Raw genomic sequence first — 24,838 nt, forward strand, 5'->3', positions numbered from 1 at the left:
CAGTGCTCTGCGGAGCCTATTTCCAGTAATGACGGTGCAGCTCCAATCTACTTGAATAGGGAAAGACCAAAATCTCCAAAACAGTTGGTCAAAATTAAGATCAAAGAACATATTTCAAATCAGCAGTAAAATCTGACAATACTGATATCATAAATGATGCTTCTTTACCTCATATTATGCTAATAAACAAAATTTTCCCAGCTTTTATAGCTAATGCGCATGCGTGTTCTTGAGTTGATTGACAGGCGATGTCTGTATCTAAAAGGTGATTGGCTCTTTTACCTGTAAGGCTGGAATACCTATCTACATCCATTGCAGTTTGGCATTCTAATTTCTCCTATTCATTTTAATAGAAGTGGCCTGTCTCTGCTAAATTGTCTCTGGTGCAACTTCAAAGTAACATTAACCAAGACTAAACTTCAAAATGTTAAAATGAATAAAAACTCTGTAATCATTTATTAAAAAAAATGTTTTGCCATGGGACACAAAAGAAATTTTCAGAATATGCCAAAAAAACAACTAAATAAACCACAAAAAGCTCCATAAAACAATAATGAAATGTAATCAATACATTTATTAGCTATAATCCAAATATTTAGACTGCTTTCTGTGAAGATAAGACCCAAATTCAAGCCTTTTATTCAACGATGTCCATCTGCCGCAACACAGTTGCACCCACTATAACCTTCAACCCGCGTTGGTTTAATTTTCACAATTAGAAAATTGCCACCTCAAGCATTACGACCAGCAGTTTTACGGCAGTGATGCTCATGGGCTCTCAAGTGTCTTGTGACCGCTCGCGACATGCCGTATTCTGCGATGTATTTGAATGAGATATAACAGCGCTGTTACGGTGTGCATCAAGAGAAGATTTACAGCGATTAATCATTTAAATTCTACTCTATATCGCACACAATGCTATTGTATGCCATCAGGGAGCACATCGGATGCAGTTCAACGCCTTTGGATTATTTTGGACTGAATTTTGCAATTTTTATGAATAAATTATTGTGAATAAATGTATCTGCCTGTTGCGTGTTCATATGCTTAATAAATGGTGATTAGCGGCAGTAAAATATATATAAATTAATACATTGTAACAAAAATTATTTCCACTGTACATTAATCTACTTGTTACATGTTTTTATATTGTTGAAATGTGGTTATGTTTAGAGGTTGGGGTAGGGTTAAGGGATCTAAAACATCTATGAAACAGTAACAATTTACACATATATTTATAATCGATTTGTGTATTCATATATAGTTGTAATGGATTTGTCAATATTTAAAGTTCCTAAAGTTGTAAATAGATAAAAAAAAGTTTTAGATGCTTTTGAACGTCCATATTGTTAGTTTTAATGTCTATCCAAACTTACAAACTTGTACGTTTAAATGTTACAAATAACTACTGAGATCAAGCTGTCGTGATACATCCCTTCTAGTGTTTAAATGTTTCTTTGTGTATAACCAGAGATGATGTATGATCTTTTTAAGCATGTTGTCTGATGTGATGCTATTCACAGGATGCATTAGTCACAGTGCATTTGAGGTTCCTGTCTTTTTTATGTTTCATTTCTCAATTTGGCCTTTCAGTTTCTTTCCACTAGTTTTGCCAAACAAGCATGATGTACGTTTGTTTGAGAAATGGGTGCTACAATCAAAAGGGTTGAAGGCAGTGCACACTTGTCAGACTAACTCACATTGACGTCTGCATATTTTTGGATTTTTCCAGAACAACATGAGGAGAATTATGTTTTTTCCCCTTGTGTTTGCTATTCGAAAATATGGAAATATTATTCAGAACATCCGAGTGGGATCCGTATGTCCATCATAACGAGCTGAGCTAAAAAAGGGGGAATTCTATTTTACCCTCACAGAAGCAAGATCCTTGTCCTAAACTTCAAAGGCTAAGAGATGTAAAGTTGTTGTAAAGAACATGACTTCACACTTATGTGCACAATTACATACTTACTCTGCTTCTTCAAATGTGCAAGTCACAGTCTTGCACAAAGTTGTACAGTATGATTATTAAAAAACATCCTTTTGTATGACTTTATTATTATTATGTTTTTATTATATAACCATTTGGCAGACTCTTAACCAGTGTATTCAGGCTAAAAATATATTAGTACATGTTTCCCCTGGGAGTGAAGCCCAGAACCGGCACTGTCTACCTGTTGAGATACATTAACAAAAATATATACAATACTTGTTGCAAAATAGTCAAATTATTATAGTGACTACAGAAGAGGCTGTCAGTTTTTCATTTAAGAGCCCTTGATCCCCACGTTAATGACTCAAATAGTTAAGGTAAAGAGAGACAGAGAAAGAGAGAGACACGCCTGGCGATCAAACTGCAATCACTCACTCTTTCACTCACTTAGCCACAGCACATTCTCTGATGTGATTAGTGGTATGACAAAACACACTGTACCTGTTTTAGTTCACCCTGTTGGTCAATCTAAGCATGGAAGAAAAGACTCCCTCAGAGACACAAAATGGGATTTGTGAGCACCCGCGAGCAAGAGAAACACTAAGTTGATCTACATCAGCCTGTGTCCAGAGTTTGGTCTCTCTTACTAAATGCAAAACAGCAAACATTTCTATTCACTCCTGCTTATTGTGGAGTATTTCAGAGTTTCGAGTAGTTTTCTAAAGAAAAAATTTGTCTGTAGGCTGTCTATTAAAGTATATGGTTGTGGTGAGATTCAAGGCTCTTTCACTGGCTTTGTTGGCTTCTTCAGTCTCTCATTGTTTGTTTTTCACTTTGGTCTCACATAGCCAAACCTTTGACTAAACTGCAAAATGTCTGGTCCACATGGCCAAGAGCTGGCAACTTAGACAGGAAGAAACCATCTGACCGACATAAAGTAACCAATCACCATTCCATTTGCTTTTACATGTTGTTTAGGTACAGGTTTATTGGAAATAGATTATACCACCATAATAGCAATACCGGAAACATTAAAATAATGGCATGGCAGTCTCCATGAAGTGGAGAATTATAGAAAGCACTTGAATTTAGCAGAAAATGTGTATTGATATTTGCGTAAATGTCAAGTGTGTATAGAATCTGAATTTTTGCCCGTCCAAAAGTACAGTAATAATAAGTGGTTGATTCTTATGAAACATTTCAAGAAAATGTCCTGGTTCTACTTCACTCCAAAATCAAAAGACCCAATTTAAATCCTATTTTTGGGGCCATAAAGATTTTTACATTGTGACATTATTTTCATGATAGTTACACATTTATCCCCCAGTTTTCTTCTTTACAAAATAATCAATGCACAAAATAAATAATAATAATAATAATAATAATTGGTAATTATGATTTACTTTTTACCACAGTGTGAAAAATAGATATATTATTTAAACTGTAAAGTATTTATACATCTCAGTTCCTTGGTACTGGTGATGATTATAATTTCAAAATCTTGTTCAACAATATATATAACTGTGTTGTGGCAAATGTTTTACATGTGTAACTCAGAAAGCAAAGTGGAATATACAGTTCTCCTTGTGGAGATCTGAATATCAGAATGTGAATATCTTTCAAAGATTTGATGCCACTAACTTGGCAAATCCAGTGATATTTCAGCTCCAAAGGCACTCTTTGCTTCTGGGCGGACAGATAAACAAACACAGTGCATCTTTACCCCTGAAAGTTGTTTAAAGCCTGCCAATCTGATTAGAGCTTGCCAGATTCACTGTCCTGTTTTGTGTGCAATATGGATCAGACGATCAATGAATGGACTGTGGTTGGTACAGTACATCGGCTTGTCATTTGAGGATGAGACGAGTCTCGCTTAGTCTCTTTTCTACTTGACAAGCTTTCCTAATGTGAGGATTCTACTCTCTCTCTGTCTATGTTGACAGGCCTGAGGTAGCAGAACTGCTAGCTCCTTCATTTTTAATGGGGGAACATAAACAGTTTGCTTTGTTTTAGAAAGCAGCTGTGTAGCTACCCCACATGAGGATGGCTTCAAGCTTTTGTGACTGAAACAGAAGGCGAAGACGGCTCGGCTCTTGACACGATGCATTCGCTTGAGTGTTTATGATCCATTGGACCAATCAATATCGGGCCATTGTCTGTGCTGAGAGTGTGTCCATCACCTTGCAGATGCGCTGTATCCAAATACACCGATTTTGCCTTAAATCAACCTGACCTCAGGAACTGTCTCAAATGTTGGTATGGCTCTCCACTCTGAAATTGTACCTGCTGCGTAACATTCAGCTGCCAGAGCCCATTTCCATTCATGTACAGCAGATTGATATCTTTTATGACAGCAATAGTTGCAGGGAATAGTTGCTCCAGTTCTCTTTGTTAAATTACACTTAATAGATCATAATCACTTGAATTGACCCTTCACTAAGATCAAGGGGGGCCCTTGTTTATGGTTGCTCGCTCTGACAAGCTCTGCAAAACTACCTATTGGAATGAATAGGAGTTGCTGTGGACGACGTGGTTTTTGGCAAAATATTCTTATAAAGAAATGGATTTGGAAACGTTTTTACGTGGGCTGGTATGAACATTGTAATGTGTATTTATCTGAAGGTTTTTGTAAAATAAATTGTTAAATTACACAGTAATTTGATTGAAAACTGTAAAGACTATGAATCAGAATCAAGGCAAACAATTATTACAGTCACTTGAAAACTGAAAAACTGAATTTAATAGCGATTACACATCTAATTACATCAGTGTAAGTGAACAGAGCTGTTTATAACATCTCATAATATACTCATTTTGATGCTGTGAACTATTTATTTACTATTGCTTTTAACATGACTTGAATCAATAGATACATTTAGTAACTTTCAGTTTTTAGCTTTAATTTTCCTTGGAGCAAATTTAGGTGTCGTTGCAGATGTTATATGTTCATTTGGGAATGAGGACTTACACAGTTTTATCCATAACAATCTCTTCTCCAGATTTATTCAAAGATTATTTAAAAAAAAGAAAGAAAAACAGTGTTGACATCCTCTCTGGATAACTCGTGTCACTATTACAGATGACCCGGCAACGTGTTTCAAATTTTTGTAATTATTTTGATAAAATCCCGCTTAAAAGTACTCAAACACACATTACTTCCATAGGCTGTCATTGGAAAATAGCAAACGCATGTCAGAGTAATGACGGCAGGGCAACGTTTGCTAAGACAGGATTGGTAAGAAGTGCTTTTAAGGCGGGGCTTAGCGAAGGGTCAATTATAGATCGTCTATGTTTTCTTATTGTTATTGCTTGCATGATCATTGTTATAAGGTGTCCGTTTTAGTAGGATGATGTGTTTAGTGCTTATCATTTACCTATCTTCACGTAGTTCCAAAGATATATGACTTTCTTTATTCTTTGGAACACAAGAGGTGAAATTTTGAAAGATGTTGACGTTGCTCTTTTTCCATTCAATAAAGTTAATTATGAGAGGCTGTCAGCCCCTAACATTCTGCCTAACATTTATTTTTGCGTTCCATGTAATAGAGGTACACCAATATATCAGTTTTACCTAGTAATCGGTGCCGATAGTTGCTTTTTGGCAAAAATGTAGGCCGATAGTTGCTGGTACTTTTTTCAGAATTTCGTCATTACAAATTAAGTGTCCTGTGTGTTTAAAGCGTAATTATGCTTAAAAGTCCCATGTAATACACCAGATGTTAATTTTTTTCTGGTTATTATTGGGATTTTTATTAAAAAAATAAACCACATCTGGAATTTTATTCATTTTGGACAATTTTTTGTGCCCGCCATTTTTTTGACATTCTATAAATAAATTTTAAAAGCTATCTGCCAATTAATCATTTATCTGCCTTCCCCACCACCTTCCCATCGGCAAAATCTACTATCGTCGACCTGTACCATATAAGAAAATAACAACATGAGAGTGATTAAATGACAGAATTTTCATTTTAAGGTGTACTATCTCCTTAAAATATGGGTTGGTATCAGAAAGGTTGTAGGATCAAATGCTAGTGGAGTCCTTTGTAATGAGCGTACTGTACATTGCTTTGGATAAAAGTGTCAACTAAATGACAAATGAGTAATTAGTGAAAGGGTCTCAAAGTTCATTGAATTTTTATGGCTTTAGTAATTGTCATTTTCATGGCTTCTTAGATACTGTGCAGAATATGCCTTTATTTCACGCCGCTGTATACACAAAGTTCTAAACACACACTTAAACTCTAAACAAAAATCTTTCCCATGTTCCCCTAATAGAAGCAGCAGCCGTTTGGTGTTGAGAGTTAGCTGTAGATGGTCTGTATTTCTGGGGGTTTGTCCTTCACTCTGCCCCATCTGTTCTCATGGTAAAGGAATTCCTTCTGGCTAAGTCTTGCCTGTGGAGATCAGTACACAGATCTGTAGGTCTTCGCACCACTTGATTCAGCTGTGGAAATCACTGCAGAGGCCCACCGATCTAACCTGGGAAGACCGTGTACTTGTTCATGTGTTGCTATGGGCTCAGATGGCCCATGTGTTTAAATGTCAACACTTGTGAATGTTAAGGAATCCCCAGAGGCAGGGCAGCAGCAGTCAACAGTGAATCCGACAAGCTAATCTGGGCCTTTTTTGGGAATGTGGTGTGAATCTTATGCACATCTGATCAAGTCATCATTAACATTATAGAGCCATGGCAAAGGGATTAAAATATAACATGGGGGGGGGACTTTTTTGGAGGGAACTAGAAGAAATTATGCCATACCTGCCCCCTCAGAGTTTCCTAAAAGCAATAATAATTAAGTTGAACAAGTGTACATTTAAAAAGAGTAATGGAACCTTTTCACATTTCAGGTTTTGAAATGCGGTAATAAACTATTGCAGGATTAAGTTCTGTAGCGGTGAATGGGAAACCACAGTCAATTTTATTTTAGCTTTCCCATTTACTAGAATAACAAAATAAAAAAATCCACCATTACGTTTCCAGGAAAAGAGGATATAAATGGAACAAGACGGATTATGAAGAAGAGAGAAGGATTTCAACAGATCTCAAAGTGGAATCGAAAACATTTGGTTGACTTTTCTTTAGCTGAAATCAGTCTGTGCTTACCGAAATGCAAAACACAGACCCTGCGGCCAAAGCAGAATCTTGCTGGACGTATGGGCACGTGCAAACAAAATTTTCGAGGTGGAAGCTCCATGGAGGAGTGCTCAAAGTGAGTTTTGAAGTGAGTTGTTTTCAGCTGTACAGGCTGTAATACAGTTAAGAGGGAGCATATTTTATTAACTCTATCCCCCATCACAAACCCAAACCTAACCATCAGTGAAGTAAAAATGTAATGTTACTGGGAAAAATACAACCTCAGAATCAAGCTCGTCACTGATTATGCGGACGTGAATACTTCCTGGTGTCATCAATGGATCCAAACCTGGTTCTCCCATGCTGCTGGTCATGCCAAAGGGAAGATTAACATGCTGGCTGATGCAAAAATCTCTGATAGGAGACAGTGCTTTTTGGTGAGACGGCATGATGTGGCAGATCCTAGGGAAATCTTAGAAACAATATGCCACCACCCCTGGAGTCGCGAGTTCGAATCCAGGGTGTGCTGAGTGACTCCAGCCAAGTCTCCTAAGCAACCAAATTGGCCTGGTTGCTATGGAGGGTAGAGTCACGTGGGGTAACCTCCTCGTGGTCGCTATAATGTGTGGTTCTTGCTCGCAAAACAACCTTGAGCTGAACATGCTCAAAACAGTGGAGATGATAGTGGACTTCAGGAGAAATCCCCAATTTTCCATATAAAGAAAGTGCCTGCATCATTTGCGATGCACTTTTGCTTGATGTATTTTAAAAATTATTTATTTGGTTGGGATTTAAACTCGGGTCCACGTGCAAGCTAAACAAAAATTAAACCATTGAGCTAAAGCATCATTACGATTTCTGTATACAAATCTTATATTTTTTTATATTTTTTAGACTCCAAGTAAATCTACTATTTGTACTTAAATATACTGTTTGTTCGTCAGCATTAATGCATTTGTTTCTACTGACAGAAATGAATGAGAGTGAGAGTGGCAATGCAAAACATACTGAAGTTGCTGTATTTCCTGTGTTGTTGTATTTCCCTCAACATGATTCCATAGCTTTCACTTCTGACTGTATATTGTCTCACGGTCACCACTCTACAGCATTGCAATGTATAAACAGAGTCTGAGAAAATAGTAAGAACTCTCATACTGTATAGTGAAGTAAGCGAAAGAAAGTAAAGGAGAGAGGGTCAAAGAGATGGAAACCCATCTGTGTGAAAGTGCAGCCCCAGTTAGTGCATCTGGCTGATAAAGCAGTCTTTGATGGCAGAGATAGCACAGACGCCAGCCTAAATGTGGCCTGTTAGTGTGTTTTAAGTTGCCCTGTACTGTACTGATAGTTGTCTAAAAAATCAGAGCCGTACCAAAAAAAAAGCTGGAGGGAGAGAGGTATGGCGGCATTGTTTGTTGTCTCACTTTTTTTCCCGGTCCCGGCAAGCATAATTTCAGAGAACTGCTTCTCTCTCTGACTTCAGTACAAAGAAGAATGCCCAGGCCTGTTAAGACTGGCGTCAAAAGATGAATTCTGTCCACCATAACATTTCACTGTACTCTCTCTCTCTCTCTCTCTCTCTCTCTCTCTCTCTCTCTCTCTCTCTCTGTTTCTTCTTCTCATATAAACACTCTCTGTCATTCTCCCCTTCTGCATGTCAGCCCAGTGGTACAGTCTAATAGCTGGAGGGAATCTAATCCTTGGCACAGGATAAGAGACTCAAACTCCCCCTCCGTTCCCTCCCTCTCTCTTTTGCTCTCGCTTGCTTGCTCACTCACAGTTCAGTTCAATTCAAGAAAGCCTCACTGTCATGAATGTTAGGATCACAATTTTTCCAAAGCAGCAGTCTCTCTCTCTCTCTCTCTCTCTCTCTCTCTCTCTCTCTCTCTCTCTGTTTAAAGGGTCTGGCAGGAGTGCTGTGGAGGAATGAGTTCATCTTTTCAAAATTCCCTGGATTAGAGGGGATGAAAAAGACAGGGATGTGGTCCTGTAGTTTGGTAGGAAGAGATGACAAGCTGCTGTTTTTCTGTCTCTCTGGCTCTGGATCTGCCAAGAGCTCTATGGACGTGTGTTTACCCGAAGGCTGTTCTTTTCTCTCTGTTCTTCTCTTTACTCCTTCCTGCATAGTGCTTTTAAAAGCATTAGTGGATAATCACATAGTATCGCCATAGAAATCAACTCCCTTTTGTGTACTTAATTACCCCAAATCACCCCAAATAAATTTTTTGGTGGGGTGTGTATGCAAGTAGATCCTCCACTTATGTCTGACTGTTTGTCTTGTGTTCTCTCTTTTTTCACCTCACATGAAGTCTCACTCGTGTCCAGCCACAAAATGTAACACAATTCATTTTTTGAAATTGAATATGATCAATGTATGGTCCACATTTTTTGTTGCATAATTCATATTCTACTTTTCATTTTGTCTTTGCTTATAATTTACCACTTTCGTAGGTCTAAATACAACATTTACAATGGATGCGAACCTTTCCATGTCACTTTAACAGCCCCCCCTGAATGGGCTGCTTTTTGAAAGAGTAAAGAGATCAGATGAGGCGATTTTACCTGAAAGGGATAGTTCACCCAAAAATGAAAGTTCCGTCATCATTTACTCACCCTCATCTTGTTCCAAATCAGTATGACTTACATTCTTCTGTTTTTGTTTTTTTGACAAAACTATCCCTTTTACATGGACTGTATGCCACATAAACTTAGTACAAGCAATTCTGTGTCAATTCTGATATCGTTATTTTTATGTATTTATTTATTTTTGTTATATTTGTATGGGAATCAACCTGCTTTGTATTTTCGCATTACCCTTGTTTCTTTGTCGCACATGTAAAGAACGTTAAGCAGTCCCGCCCAAACTCCCATTTGATTATATTCTCATAAGTCTGGTATCAGTGCTAAAACAGCTTTATGTAACACTTGAGTTAAAAACAAAAGACTCAAACAGTAAAACTAATATTAAAAAAATGCATAATTCCTTGTTCATTTGCAGTCGGTGTAATAGCTAATGTAAACATGCCTGTGGTGGCACATCTTTTGAATTCTGCAACAATCTGCACTGTTGCGTGGCAGCCGTAAACAACTAAATGTTTCACTTTGTGCCTAACAACACCCTTTAATAGCAAGCTTATCCTCGTCTTGACTTGTATGGGAATCAACCTGCTTTGTATTTTCGCATTACCCTTGTTTCTTTGTCACACATGTAAAGAACGTTAAGCAGTCCCGCCCAATGATTGCCGTGCATGGTATGTACCATCACACCGCTCAGACTTACATAGTGTTTTTGTTTTCTGTAATGGAAATGTGGCCAGCTGTGAAATGCATGTTTACCTTACTGATTGTGTAGCACGTCCACAAGAGCATTATGTACCAAGCCCTGAAATTCAAAGGAAATGCCTTTGTGGCTGTCTAGCTGAGTGTGTGTATGAGCGTTTTGTGCATTTCAAGCTTTGAGTTGCTCTTTGTCTGAAATCAAAATTGAGACTAAATCAAAGACTTTAGACCATTGACAAAGTAACCTTTAGTCTCACGGACTCCTTCTTAAGCTCTTACTTTGTGAATCAACACGGCCTCTGCTGCTGTTTGATCTCAGCCTCCCATACCCCATGTTTACTTAGCTTTGAGCGACTTACTACTCCAATAAAAACTTAAACTCAAGCAACTGTTTTCATCTCTCATACCGTATGTTAATGCAGTTTTGAGCAATTTTGCGCCTGTGGGCTGTTTGCATTTTGTGAAATGACACACACACACTTGAACTGTCACCAAAGGTACATGTCGATCGGTGAAGGCTGATACCATAAAGGAACATCTCCAGAAATGTAATTCCAACCCTGTAGTTTTAATTCATTTTGGCATATGGGCAGTGTGTTTGTGAAGCTTTGTATTTTTCTGGCATTCTGGCAGAGCTATGGAAGAGATCAGACAAGAGTCTGAAATGAACCAAGGCTCGGGGCAAAAATGCCACCAAAAGTGACAAAAATGGCCCCGATATTTAAAATGTGGTGGCATAAAATTCACCGTTAGTGAATTCCCATTTTGTTTGCTAATATTTGATCAATTTTATTACACTGTACTGTATTTTACTATTCTAAGCCTATCTTGTTATGAGTTGAGTGCCTCTGCAGACAATGTAGTGATCTGTAACAGTCTAATATCTGTGTTGTAGTGTCATTGGTGAGTGTAGATCAGATTAAGTGGTTTTTGATGGGGGGCACTGTAAAAACTAACATAGGGACCAGAAAATTATTTAAAATGAAAATCAATTCCAGGTGCTATATATTGCCCCTAATAATAATAAAAAAGTTAATTTCTGACACTGGGATCTCACTCAATGCTGTTGACAGCGTGTGTCTCTGAAGAGATTGACACCGGCGGAGACAGTTTGAGAATATAATAACAATAATAACACACTCTACCTTTCTAATGGGTAAACTGAGCTGTTGAAAGGTGCAGGGGTTAAATGAACGCAGAATGGTGTAATTGCTTTCAGCTTTTGTCTTCCGCCCCTTGTGAAGTGCGTACGTGTGTGCAAGCATTTAAAGAGAATGAAAGACTGAATAGTTCTGAGGCGTTCTCACTTAAGTGAGAAGAACACAGTTACCACTATGTCTGTCATTATTATCAGTACTCAAAGTGACAGGCCCATAGTGCTTAAGTGTTGTTAACTAAACCAGTGCTGAGTTTTTACGGTACATGAGTTTAGATGGCAGCTGACTTTGAACTAACACTCACTTGCCGCCGTTGATAGCTTAAATTAGGTTTATTATACTAAAGTACGGTCACTGGCCATGATTAGAGTGCTGTGGTGCCGTCCGTCTGTCTGTCTGTGTCTCCTGCTCTGACTAAGATGGTATTTCCAGCACTGGCTGATTGTCAGAGGCACTACACTGACTCATGAGTGAGGCCTCCAGGGAAGGGGAGACAGGAACTCTGCATCCTGCTTGTTGTGCACTCGCTGGTGTGCATTTTCCAGCCCCTACCTGAACACATGCACGCACACACGCTTCCATGTGGTGCACTGATTTAACATTTTGTCTTGGACCAAAACTTGTTCCTTGAGTTGAAGGGCATAGATAAATGGCCTGTCAGAATACAGGATGATACGTTAAAGACATTGTGCAAAATAAATATTTGCACAATCCACCTTAAGATGATATCTGTGTATTGGAACATTGTTGGTGGTTTCTAGATGGCCTTAGCTGGTCCAAACTGGTAATTAGCTGGTTCATTGGACACCATGTTCCAAAAAACAGCTTGACCCCCTTAATCTGGTATGACCAGCTGGTAGTTGGTCTGTTGCCTGTCCAAGATGGTCAGTGAGCTAAAAACCAACTACCACGTTACAAAACCCAGCTTGACCACCTTAAGATAGTATGCCAAGCTAGTAACTGGTTTTCAAATTGACCATTTTGACCAGCAACAAACCAGATACAGAGTTTTAAGGTTCTAATGAGTTTGCCCGATTTGTTCTCTTCCTTCCCTGTGTCCGTTTCCACTGATACAGTACCGCTCAGGCAACAACAGCCAAAACACACACTGCTCTCTCAAAAACAAACATTGGCTGATATTCGTTTCAACTCTAATATACTTAAAACACATGAACACACATGCACAACACCCTCAGGAAAAGGGCCGGTCTCTAGGCTGAGCATTGTTCGCTCCCAAGCTAAACATTAAATAGATTATTAACCTTTAATCTTTGCGCCTCTGTTAAAACCCACAGAACAGGCAGCGCAGACTCCACCACCCTTTCTGTCTCTCTCTTTCACATTAAGAAGAGGATATTATATTAATCACATAATAGCTCTTCTATGTTAGACAGCCATGTGAAACTTCCTGTTAAATTGTTTAATTTCTTGCATCTGTTTGATTAGGTACAAGTTCAAATTCAGCCCTCAGTAGGCTATTTAGCTCAAAGCTTGCTTTCCTGCATCCTTTCCGTTGGCTTAAAGTAGAACTTCTGACATAACATAGATCTTTTAAGCTGAAGTGTGTATTATCTGTACCACTAGCATCACAAAACGGAATTGTGCAAATAATGATTTGCATGTGTCAGCCATTGGTTGAGTAAACATATAGTCCTGCAAACTGATGCCATTTGTTGACCAATGTTGCTCTGTCAGGCTGGTCAGGATGCTTAAACAAACATTGCAATGTTAAAAAGTACCAATTAAGCTAATGTTACACACTTCCATTTTAATGGATACAATTGCAACTGCTTTTGAAACATACAGTTATAATGATCCAACAACATTTTTGTCCATGATGGGTTTTTGAAGGGTTGTTTGTTTTGTTTTTTGGTGCAAAGGCCAGAGGATTTGTTTCATTAAGGCATTCAACTAGGAAAAGCCACCTTGCAAGCTTAAGGAGGATCTAAGGAATTCATTAATGTTTTCATAATATTTTTTATCCCCTTTACTCCTACTCCCACTTCTTAATAGGTGGTGGCGTGGTTACTCACCTCAAACCGGGTGGTGGAGGACAAGTCTCAGTTGCCTCCGCTTCTGAGACAGTAAATCCATGCATCTTATCACGTGGCTCCCAGTGCATGGCACCGCAGAGTCTCACAGCATGTGGAGGCTCGTGCTACTCTCCCCGATCCACGTACCAAATGCCTCATTGAGAGCGAAAACAACTTAATTGCGACCATGAGGAGGTTACCCCAGGCCAATTTGGTTGCTTAGGAGACCTGGGTGGAGTCACTCAGCACACCCTGGATTCGAACTCACGACTCCAGGGGTGGTAGTCAGCCTAAATACTCATTGAGCCACCAAAGGCCCCCAGAACTCATTAATGTTAACATGCAGACACCCAGCGCAAAGGGTCCATTTTAGTTAAGAGAAGTCAGTCCTAATTCCACATATGTAAACAGTTGTGCTTGAATGGGAAGCAGTTGTCATATATTGAATTTTTAAATGTGAGGTTTTTATGTTCTAATGTAGGAATTTAGCATGCATGCTTGTGTTGATTGCCATTCTTAATTCTTGGGGCCAATTTTTGGGGTCTTACTACTACGGTGGGTCTTCAAGGCATTGGTAAATTGCCGGCCGTGCATTTGTTAGGACCTGGTAGCACAGTAAGTGAAATGAATGGGACCAAAGACCTGGCCCTCAAAATTCCCTCTTCCAAATGGCTCTCAGGAGCAAAATAATAGCATCTTTCAATGTGGAAGTTAATCAGAGCTGATAGCGTGAAGCTGCAGGGGTCAGGGGTCATAGGCTTGCGCTAAGTTGTCAGGGAGCTGAAAGCTGTCCCCAGGCCCACAGCAGGAGGAGATTTTCCCTCTCCACCCAAGCCATCACCACCATTTAATTTTATGAAAGGTTTTGCTGGATATGAGCTCACAGCTTTTCCAAATACCCCCTTCCCACAAATACTTTATCCCTGGATCAAGAAAGAGCAGGTAGAAATGTACACAATGTGTGGTGCTGGATAGTGTGGAAGCATTTATGTCCGTGTGTGGTTGAGGTAGACATGTATTCAGGGAGTTGTAACTCACTCAGGGTTTGGCACTGCACACTGTCCACAGACAGACTCCCAAGCCATGAAAAGTGAATTAAATGAGATGATTTGGAGTGTTTGAGGCTGTTCATTCAGAGCTCTGTATCATGTATGCATTGCAGGTATGCACTTTTCTGTATATTTTTTCATAATTTTATGCTGGGGATGTTTGCTAAACATCTGCTGAAAGCAGCAAGCCTTGATGTAGAAACTTTTGCATGAAAATGGGATAATGTTTTTCTTGGTCACAACTTTGGGATCATATTTTTTGGCAGCTTAAAATGACAATCTTTTCTTTTTGTTTCTTCAGCTATGTTTTGCACATGATTTAAGAGAGAATACCTTTAATGAATAAAGATTTGAGGTAGTGCCCTCTTGAGGTAGCACATAATAACAACAGAGTTGAAATACTCCACATAATAAACATTCTTTAACTGCAGTCTTTTTGGCCAGTAAATATGATCATACTTTTTGTTTGATAAGTTGTAGGGAAAATTGTGACTTACACTTCTTCTGTTTTCCTGTTTTAGATGCCAGTCTGTCACCTGATGCCTCCAAGCAGAGTCACTGGTGTAACGTGGCATACTGGGAGCATCGGACGCGGGTGGGCCGCCTCTACACGGTGTACCAGCCCGCCGTAAGCATTTTCTATGACCTACCTCAAGGCACAGGCTTCTGTCTCGGGCAGCTGAGCCTGGACCAGCGAAGTAGCACCGTGCAGCGGACTCGAGGCAAGATCGGCTATGGTTTGCTCCTCAGCAAAGAGCAGGATGGAGTCTGGGCCTACAACCGCAGCCAACACCCCATCTTCGTCAATTCGCCTACTCTGGACGTACCAGGGAGTCGTAGCTTGGTTGTCCGCAAGGTGATGCCTGGCTACTCCATCAAGGTGTTTGACTATGAACGCTCATCCATGCTCAGGCAGGGTGCAGAGTTTGAGCTGCTAGAAGGACCATATGACCCGAACAGTGTGCGTATCAGTTTCGCGAAGGGCTGGGGCCCTTGTTATTCTCGCCAGTTCATCACCTCCTGCCCCTGCTGGCTGGAGATCCTCCTCAACAACCACAGATAACACACACAGACTCACTCATGTTGAGAGACTGTTGGACTCCACAAACTATCCCAAATATAATCTACTTAGATTTAATATAAAGTTTTATATATTAAAAGAAATATATATTATACCTGTAAATACTGGAGTCATTTTTACAATGTAATTATTTATGTATGGTGCAATGTGTACATGGACAAGAGGAAAAAATGGGAAATGCACTTTGGCTTATATATATTATATATATAAATATCTATAAAGATAAAGAATCTTTCAATACCAATTTGAAAAATTATACAGCAAAAATAGGAAGAGCTGGTTTTGGTGTATAGTTTTCATATAATATTAATATCCAGATGAAAAGCTAACACCGTTCACACATTGATAATAAAGTATTCGCATAATATCATTTTGCTTTCTGTCTTTCACTTATGAATTTTTCACCCATAAGTACCACTTGATTTTAAATTACTACTTGTATGTGAAAAACAAGATAATGTCTCCATCTCTGAAAGTAAATGAGAACTGCACTGTGGACAGTTATCATTGTCTGATGTCAGGTTTTGTGTATCAACATCATCTCTTGGTTGTCACTCATGCACATCCTTGGTTGTTGAAACAATCTCCTATCCCTGTGGAAGTGGGGAAAAAATACAGAAATGACAGTGTTTTGAAACTGGATTTGAGTAAACAAGGTCTTTGGGCATTAGCTATCATTCCATAATTTGTTCAAACCTCTGGAATTAACCATTTTGGTGATGCAATGTTATTTCAAGCATTAATCTTCCTTTTCACTCCAGACCTAAACACACGTCCACATGTATCTCCTAGTTATGAGCCTTGTTTGGTTGAGAGGAGGTTGCAGCCAGAGTTCCTTGAGGTCCTTGAGAGCCTTGTTGGCCAGCTTTTAAGAGGGAGGAGGAGTGTAAAGAAGAGAAGATGATGTATCCTCAAGCATGGCTTCCTCCCTGCTCAGGCTGGCCTGTGCTTTGTCCCAGCCGCTCCAGCAAATTCAGTGTGCATGCCTCCTGGGCGACTAGCCTCCACAGCGTGGTTAGTGGTTTATAGGTCCAGCTGCGCTTCTGCCTTCTGTGAGGAGAGGAGATGGTGACTTCAGTCCCAGTGTATTGATATATCTCCACAAAGTCACATGGCAAAACCAAGACCTTTAATAGAAACTAAGCACTGGCCAGAAAAACTGCATCCAAGGTGGATGTGGTAGGGTTGGCTTCCTTTATAATTGTGGGTGGTGGTTGTCAAAGTCACTGGGGAAGAAGAGGAGGGGGCCATAGGCTAACTTGCCAACAACAATCAGTTTGAAGAAAACAATCTAGTCGTGCAGGCAAACAAATGTTCTCCTGCAATGACATCAAATGTTGTTTATTAAACAGTTGTTGACTAAAGTTTACTGTACTGTACTGTAAACAAAGAGATGAGAAAATGCAGGAAGTGCAGCTGGATCACCCAACTAGAGTTGAGTCAGTTAACAATGAGCACGTTTACATGCATGCACAGGTTTAAACTGATTATGCTTCATAAGCTGACAACGTGTGGGGTCGTGCAAATCGGGTAAGGTCATAAATGGTTTAAATGCTTGACACAGGTAGATTTTTGCCCATTACCCTGATTTTGCGTTGCACGTTAACACCTTTACCATTATTCTTGCCTGCTTATCCAATGTATGCAATGTGACGATATTTCACTTGGGTGACTTTTCGCCTGCACTGGAACGACACCCTTGGTGCGTATTTAAAAAGTCACTCTGGTGCTGTATTGAACACATTTTTATTCAGGCCAGATTCCAGATTAAAATTGTATAACGAAAAAACATTACTCAAATAAGGGCACAATAAAAATTATCATAAATGTAATCCTCAATTTGTGTGCTTCTGATTCCATATTCCAGGTTTTGGTGGAATTACGTTTCAGCTTTTTCAATGCCGTGTGACTGTTTTGAATGAGGAACAGATCTAAATTTAAGTCTTTATTTAATTTTCAGATCCCGACCGACACTAATTAAAATGTTTAAAAATTGCTTCCTCAACAACCATAATGACCGCTTTGACATCAGTGATGTCAAATGCCATTGGTTCCTGTGTGTCTTGTGACTGATTGTGACATTTTTATGTTTGGATGAATCATTTTTGAATGAAATGCAAATGAACTTATGGAGTGGAACATTTTTTAATAATTTTCAATTAAACCCTTCAGTTCACTCAGGGCTATCGTGTGTGACTTTGGAGGACTTCTTTTTATATATATTTGATTATGTAATATATATATATAAATCTTTTATAGTGCTTTTTTGTCATTTTTTGAAATAAATTATTGTGACTGAACTTGCATCTGTTTGTTACATCTTGTATATTGTTGAGGATTGTAGGGGTGGTGTTAGGTTATCAAAAATATCTATATAATTGTATAATTTAATTAAAATTATTGTGACTAAATTCACCTGTCTTACATGTTTTATATTGTGAATAATTTGTTAGGGGTTGGGTAAGAGGATCTAAAATATCAATGCGGTATAATCTGTGTTGGCTAAGTTACTCAAATAAAGTTATTCACTACAAATTACTTTTCTAAAATTGAAATCAGATTACTAACATTACTGAGTACTTAATTGAAAAGGGTAATCACATAACTAATTACTTTTAAGTTTCTAAAACACTTTTTTGCTCAATGAATTTAAACTAATGTCTAGAGTTCCTCCTTGTTCATTGAGTCCTTGGGAGACTCACACTTTTCAGCTGCAAATGGATTTACATATTAACGTAATTCATGTTTCAAATGTATTTGACAAAAATAAAATAATTTTAGAAATATCTTTGACCCAAGAAATGTACTTAAAAGTAATTACGTGAAAGTCAGTAACAGTAACCTGATTACAAAAATGTTAAATGTAATGCACTTCTCTGCTTTTTGTACTAACTAATTAGATTACAGTAAATACTCTGTACTTTGAATACATCTGACACTTAGAATAATGTATATAAAATAATGCATTTCTATGTATAATAAAACAAATTGCGGTTAAACACGTGACAATATACAAGGATTGCAGAGCCTGTGACAGAATCGTCTTAAATAAGAAAATACAGGTGTAGGACATGGTGTAGGAAAAACGTTGCTACTGTATGGTGATGCTTTGCTTATGGTGACTGACTGCCCTTTTTTGTGTGCATGATGCATGGTTTACATTTTGACATCAAATCAGATGTTTTAAAATGTCTTGAAATTTTTTTATTGTGTTGTAAGGTTTAGTTAATTCGTTTTTGGTAGTTATCTAGTGTGGATGTACTGTAAATGCACTCACTATCCTTGGATGTGGTATTTCTCCCTATGCACCGTCTGCCGCCAGCTCCGTGCCGAGTTCAAACAGCCCAGAGGAGTGGCTCTTCTCTTGCAACTGGGGGCCATTATCTTGCTCCTTTGTGAGAAGAAGGCCCATATCACCACTTAGGGAGGAACTGGCAGACTATTATATTGGGCAGGGCTAGGGCCTGAGACTCATCCTACACAGATTACACAAGGCACATCATCTGGTACAAAAGGGGGCTTAATTAGACCAGGCCTGGGTGAGGTCCAGAGAAAAAGTGAGACAGAGGCAGGGTAAACATCCAACTACCAGGCCTGGGAACGAGCCTCAATTCTCTTACTTGTGGGAGCTCTGTAACACTAGTTTGCAGTGAACAAGTGAGGGATGGATGGGTAAGATATAAAAAGAAAGAGAAGGGAAGGAGGGAGGAGAAACGGAAGAGCCGTGTAAGCAGCTTTGCAAGTGTGCCGCTACCTCAGGGATGGTATTGATTAACAGGGTTTCAGAACACTCTTGTTGCCAAAGATGTCTTAAGAAGCTATGAGTTGGTGTGGTCCAAAAAGCACACCATTTTGTAAGCCCCTTTAGCGTACAATATGGTGGTCTTTTACAATGACAAAAACTATGACTAAAACAAACTTTTTTCCATCTCTCTCTACTGATAAGTTTATGAAGAACAAGTTTACCGAACTACTGTTGGGTAACCGAGAAAAAGTTGTATTGCTCTGTTGTTCACAGCTCGGAAGACTTAATGGAGATCTCAGTTTTGTTTAGCTTAAGTATCAGAACGACATACAGTACGAGATATAATTAAAAAGAGCTATGAAATTAATGTGGAAAGCATGGCTCAGATCATTAGGTCTTGGAAGAATTTGATGGGAAATGTTTGAATTTGTCTGAATTTGAAGTGCAGATGTTGGTTGGTATCTTTGCAAATTTGAGCACTGATTGTGACATTTTTTGATCTAATGAAACTCTATGAGACGTGAAATTATTGGGGGTAACTTGGACATGAAGTAGGCCATCCATTAGCTCTCCATTTAATATCACAGTCTTAGAAATAACTATTAAGATCTCGTTTCTAATTTTCTTTCCTATATGAAAACTAATGTTTTAAATCATGTGGCACATTTCTTCGCAACCAGAGAACCAGCATCATTCTACACCAATACACTATAATTCACAAAGTCTTAAAATGTTCACACAACTTACTTGTGAGTGTGTTGAATATGCATCTGATATGCATACTTTTTAAAGCATACTTTGGAAGCCTTGTGATTATAGCTGGCTTTTTGCCAAACCCTCAATGATTTCCATAGGCCACAGAGTTCAGGACGCAAATCCCTCCTTGTGTCAGCTCTCCTATTGCATGCAGGATAATTACTGTAAACACCAAAAATGGACTTGTTTTTGTCGAAAAGCTTTCATAAAGTGAACTGCAACTATCTTAGATGTCCATGACAGAGGTAATTGTGAAGTCTAAGAAATGCTGACCTCCATGCTAATGCAGTAGTAACCATTCAATACAACTTTGTCCAAATGAAAACAATACATTGTAATACAGAAAGTTTAGGAAATGAACCTGAGAATGCTGCCATTGTAACACTTTCTTATGATGTGTTACATTCATACGAGCAGACAGAGAAGTTTGAAGTAAGTTTGGAGCAGAAGAAATAGAAATAAACATTGTGTAAATTGTCAGCTTTACACTAAGCTAACTATCATATTTTTTATCAAGATAACTCAAGTTGGATCATAATTAACCCACCCATTTTTTTCTAGTAAGACCTTTGATATTAGGGCAAAAATCATATTCTTGATAATAATTTCTTTATTGTTTTCTTGTAAAAATATTTAAAAAAAAATCCTTAAAACAAGATCAATTTGATCTTGTTTTAGAAACAACACTGCATAAGATATTTAGGTTTTTCAGAGATTGTGTTTTTAACAAGTGTATTTTGTCTTACTGTATTGAAGAGTTTTTATAGTCAAAACAAGTGAAAAAAATCTAAGTAATCCAAAGTATTTAGTACATGTTACTGACCTTGAGTAATCTAACGGGATACATTACAAATTACATTTTACGACATGTATTCTGTACTCTGTATTGGAATACCTTTAAAAAGTAACTCTCCCAACCCTGTGTATGTATTAGTCAGTTGCATCTCTGCCACACCTCTAGGTTGAAAAAATTATTTAAAGGTTTGCCACAGCACCCAACCAAATTTGTCTTTCTATAAACGAAACAATGGCTTTATGTTCTATTGCCAAAGACTTAATTTAGTCTTAGTTATGTTTCTGTAAAAGTATTTTTGTATTTTGTCATAACTAAGAACTAAGGTATCTAAATAGTATATAGTATAGTGCTATAAAATAGCAATGTAATATTAAATCTAGAAATTTTGATGAGAAATGTTCATATTAAAATCTCTGACTTTTGATAGCAGACTTTGTTCATTTTGGCAAATCTGAGCACAGTTGTAGACATTGTTGAGATCATTTCTGAAGCTAAAGTGAAAACATGAAATTTTGAGGATCTTTTCTCAGGAGTAAAACCTGAGAAGCAGGACATTTACTGTAAGCAATATATGTTGTTGCTGTGTAGGAGAAACAAGAGATATTAAAAAGATCCTTTTTTTTTTAATACTTCCAATACTTAATGTTTAATGAGAAACATAGATGTGAAGTGATATCAAGGGGTCAGGTTTATTCTTGTTAGATCACTGTTACACCACTCCCAGGAAATTCACTATGCTGTTATCAGTGTGCTTGATGATATAGCCCTGGACTGTGTTGAGATGCTGTTATTGCATGGTGTCACATACTGTGAATCAGTCACCCTTTGAGGATAACATTTATGAATAGTGCAGGTCTCATGTATTTACTACTTATTTGACACATGTTTCCATGACAACTTTTGAACAATTGTCGGCACTACAGTTTAACATCTTCTTTTGTGTTCCATGGATGAAAGTGAGTAATTTCTGACAAGATTTTCATTATTGAAAATTCATTATTAGAAATTAAACACAAAATTGTCTCACTGAGATTGTAAACAATCATCCCTACTCCATGTTTAAGCTGTCTGACGGACAATGAGTGGAAGAGCAGTTAGGAGCAGCTGCCTGATTACTGTACTGCACAGTAGCTGCTGTTGCAGTTGACAACATGATCCAGGCCGGCACATCTGGTGCTGGCACGAACACAGTGGAGTAATAGCACATTTGAAGGCGGGCGAGAGAGGATTACATGGAGTGCCTTGAAGACTTCTTGCTTGCTCTGTCATGAGTCTTCTCATCTAGGCTGAGGGTACCTTAATTATAGCAAACTGAATGTACTTTACCTGACAGTAAAGTTAGACGGACATGCAGGCACACACTCTCGCACTTGATGGTTTGGGGATGTACAGAGCAGAAGATGAGTCCACACTCAGGATCAGAGTATGAGGATAACAATATCTGAGATGTTCCCTCCCTTTGTGTCTGAAACCTATGATTTGATTAACATGTAGTGTGGCTCAAGTACATGATACACAGCCTAGAGAGTACAGTATGATAAACATGCTAATCCTGAATAGCAGTGGTTGACCGATACAGGTTTTTAATGGCCAATAGCAATTTTATCACAAATTTCACTAAAAATTTTGGAAACAGAAACTGTGCATTGACTATGCTGTTGTTTAAGTGCATTGACTAGGTTGTTGACTAGGCTGTTGACTAGGCAGATTTTGATCTGAATTAAGTCTTCTGTTAATTGGTCAGTTTGACATTGTTATTGGCCAATGTCAATCATTTCAAAATGGGTAATATATTGGCACATTTACCAGTCTAATCTCAAAACTGTCTAATATTGGCTGCTTTATCAGTGTAACCTCAAATTGGTCTAATATTGGCCAGTTTATTAGTTTAATCTCCAAAAGGCCAAAATATTTTCCCTTTTAATTAATCAAAATTATCATTTATTGGGCGATTTATGAGTCTAACCTCAAAATGGCCAAACCATGGCAGATTAATTAGTTTAATCTCATAATGGCAAAATATTGTTCAATTAAACAGTCTAACCTCATACTGGTGAAATATTAGAAGACTTTTCAGCCTAATCTCAAAATGGCCAAATATTGGTGTCACGAACTCCAGTTCCTGAGTCCACTCCGCCCCTTCCAGCTCTCACCCTCGTTCCCAATCACCTGAGTATTAGTTTCACCTGCACTGTTTGTTTTCTCTATTTATACCCTGCCATTTCACTTTAGCTTTGTTGGTTATTGTTTGTCACTCACTCTGCTTTGCCAACTCTAGTGTTTCGCTTGTCTTTTCCCCGTTAGTCCTTTCTCGTATTTGTTTTACTTATCTGATCCCCTGGCTTTGACTTAACGCTCTCGTCTCGACTACGCTCCTCTGGATTTGCCCCTTTGTACTTCGACCTGTCTGTCAATAAATCTGTTTTCTGCAACTGAATCCATCTCGTCCAGTATTCGTCACAACTGTTTGATTTATTAGTCAAATTTAAAAAATGGCCAGATACTGGACAAATTATCAGTCTAACCTCAAAATGGTCAAACAGCCTGACAACGTGTTAGGTCATTTAAAAGATAGTGAACAGTGATCTTTTATTGTTCTATTATCAATACACATAGAATTTTGCCCATTATCATAAATTGTACTAATTTTAATACCTTTACCAGCAATCAGGTGGCTAATTTAATGTGCACACATGTTGTGTGTATGCCTGTTTACATTTTTATGTAAAAACCAGGGGAAAAGCCCAATAATTTTAAATCTCATGTAAAAGAGATTTTCTTGCGTTGACAGGTTTTGTGAATAAGTTTTTTTATATAGTGTATATCAGCGTGCATGCACAATAATTGTTCTCTCTGATTATTTACATTCCCTGAAATCTAAGTAAAAGGTTGGCCATTAAAATTTTGCAGAGAAGTACATTGGGCAAGATCATGAATATATCAGCTCAATTCCAGATGAAGTTGACCTTGCATAGTTTCTGCAAAACGTTCACCAACTGCTAATGGTGAAATGCCTTGTGCTGCAACCATGAGGTGCTTTTGAGAGCTCTGCTGCGCCAGTGTTTCTGCGCTACTCCCTCCCTCTCCACTATAATTGCAGGGTTAAGAGGGGCCTCACTGACGTACACACAGGATTTATTTTAGTGAGTTTCCACAGAGCTTAAAAGAATGCCATAGCACACCCTCCGCAGATACACTCACTCAGAGAGTTTTGAGTTTAACATGTAATAAATACAAATTCACTTTCATTCCCCTGCATGCACTCACTTAAAAATACACACTCACGTACACACAGCCTTAGGCAAGTTTCTGATAACATAAATCAACCAATACATCTTCATAGCCTTCACCTCAATCAAAGCTCTCTATAGGCAATAATAATAATAATAATAATAATAATAATAATAATAATACAAATACAACGCACAATAGAACTTGTTCAGTTTTGCTGTTTCACTTTGGCTTTTTATCTGATAAAGATCATTATTTGATCATTTATGTTACTGCACAATTTATTTAAGAATATTTCGTTTAAAGGTCTTGTACTCCGTGTTAGCACAAGCACTCATACAACACACCAACCTCTTGTTTTGTTTTTGTGTGTGTGTGTGTGTGTGCAAATTTGAAAGAGTAATACATTGTCATTGTTCTTTTTTTCTGTTTTTTTAATTGAGCAGATAAGTGTGTTTTGTCTCCTTTTCTCTCTTTTATTCAACACAGACACTGCTGTCCAATACAGTCTTCCCTCTCAACAGCATGTAGCCATGACAGTGAGCTGTGTCCCTACTCCTGAAACCTGGCCAAGAAGATTGAGAAAGGCATCCCTTTTTCAGTAAGCCCCTACCAGGGGACAAGACTCCATTCGGAATCAGTCTAAAATGACATTGCTGGTTAAATTTTCGGAAAGGTGATGTTTTTCATAAGGATCTTGTCTG

At 38.2% G+C, this 24,838-nt stretch overlaps 1 protein-coding gene across 1 annotated transcript in view; it reads left to right on the top strand.

Moving 5' to 3' along the window:
- Positions 1 to 18,008, top strand: part of LOC127623236 (mothers against decapentaplegic homolog 6-like) — a 38,769-nt gene extending 20,761 nt beyond the window's left edge. The window contains exon 4 of the mRNA XM_052097582.1: positions 15,047 to 18,008. Coding sequence (XP_051953542.1) covers positions 15,047 to 15,588 — 542 coding nt within the window. The 3' untranslated portion in view covers positions 15,589 to 18,008. The remainder of the gene's footprint in view (positions 1 to 15,046) is intronic.
- Positions 18,009 to 24,838: the final 6,830 nt, after the last annotated feature.

The sequence above is a fragment of the Xyrauchen texanus genome, chromosome 29 (assembly GCF_025860055.1).
Source record: "Xyrauchen texanus isolate HMW12.3.18 chromosome 29, RBS_HiC_50CHRs, whole genome shotgun sequence".
In the NCBI taxonomy this organism is placed as follows: domain Eukaryota; kingdom Metazoa; phylum Chordata; class Actinopteri; order Cypriniformes; family Catostomidae; genus Xyrauchen; species Xyrauchen texanus.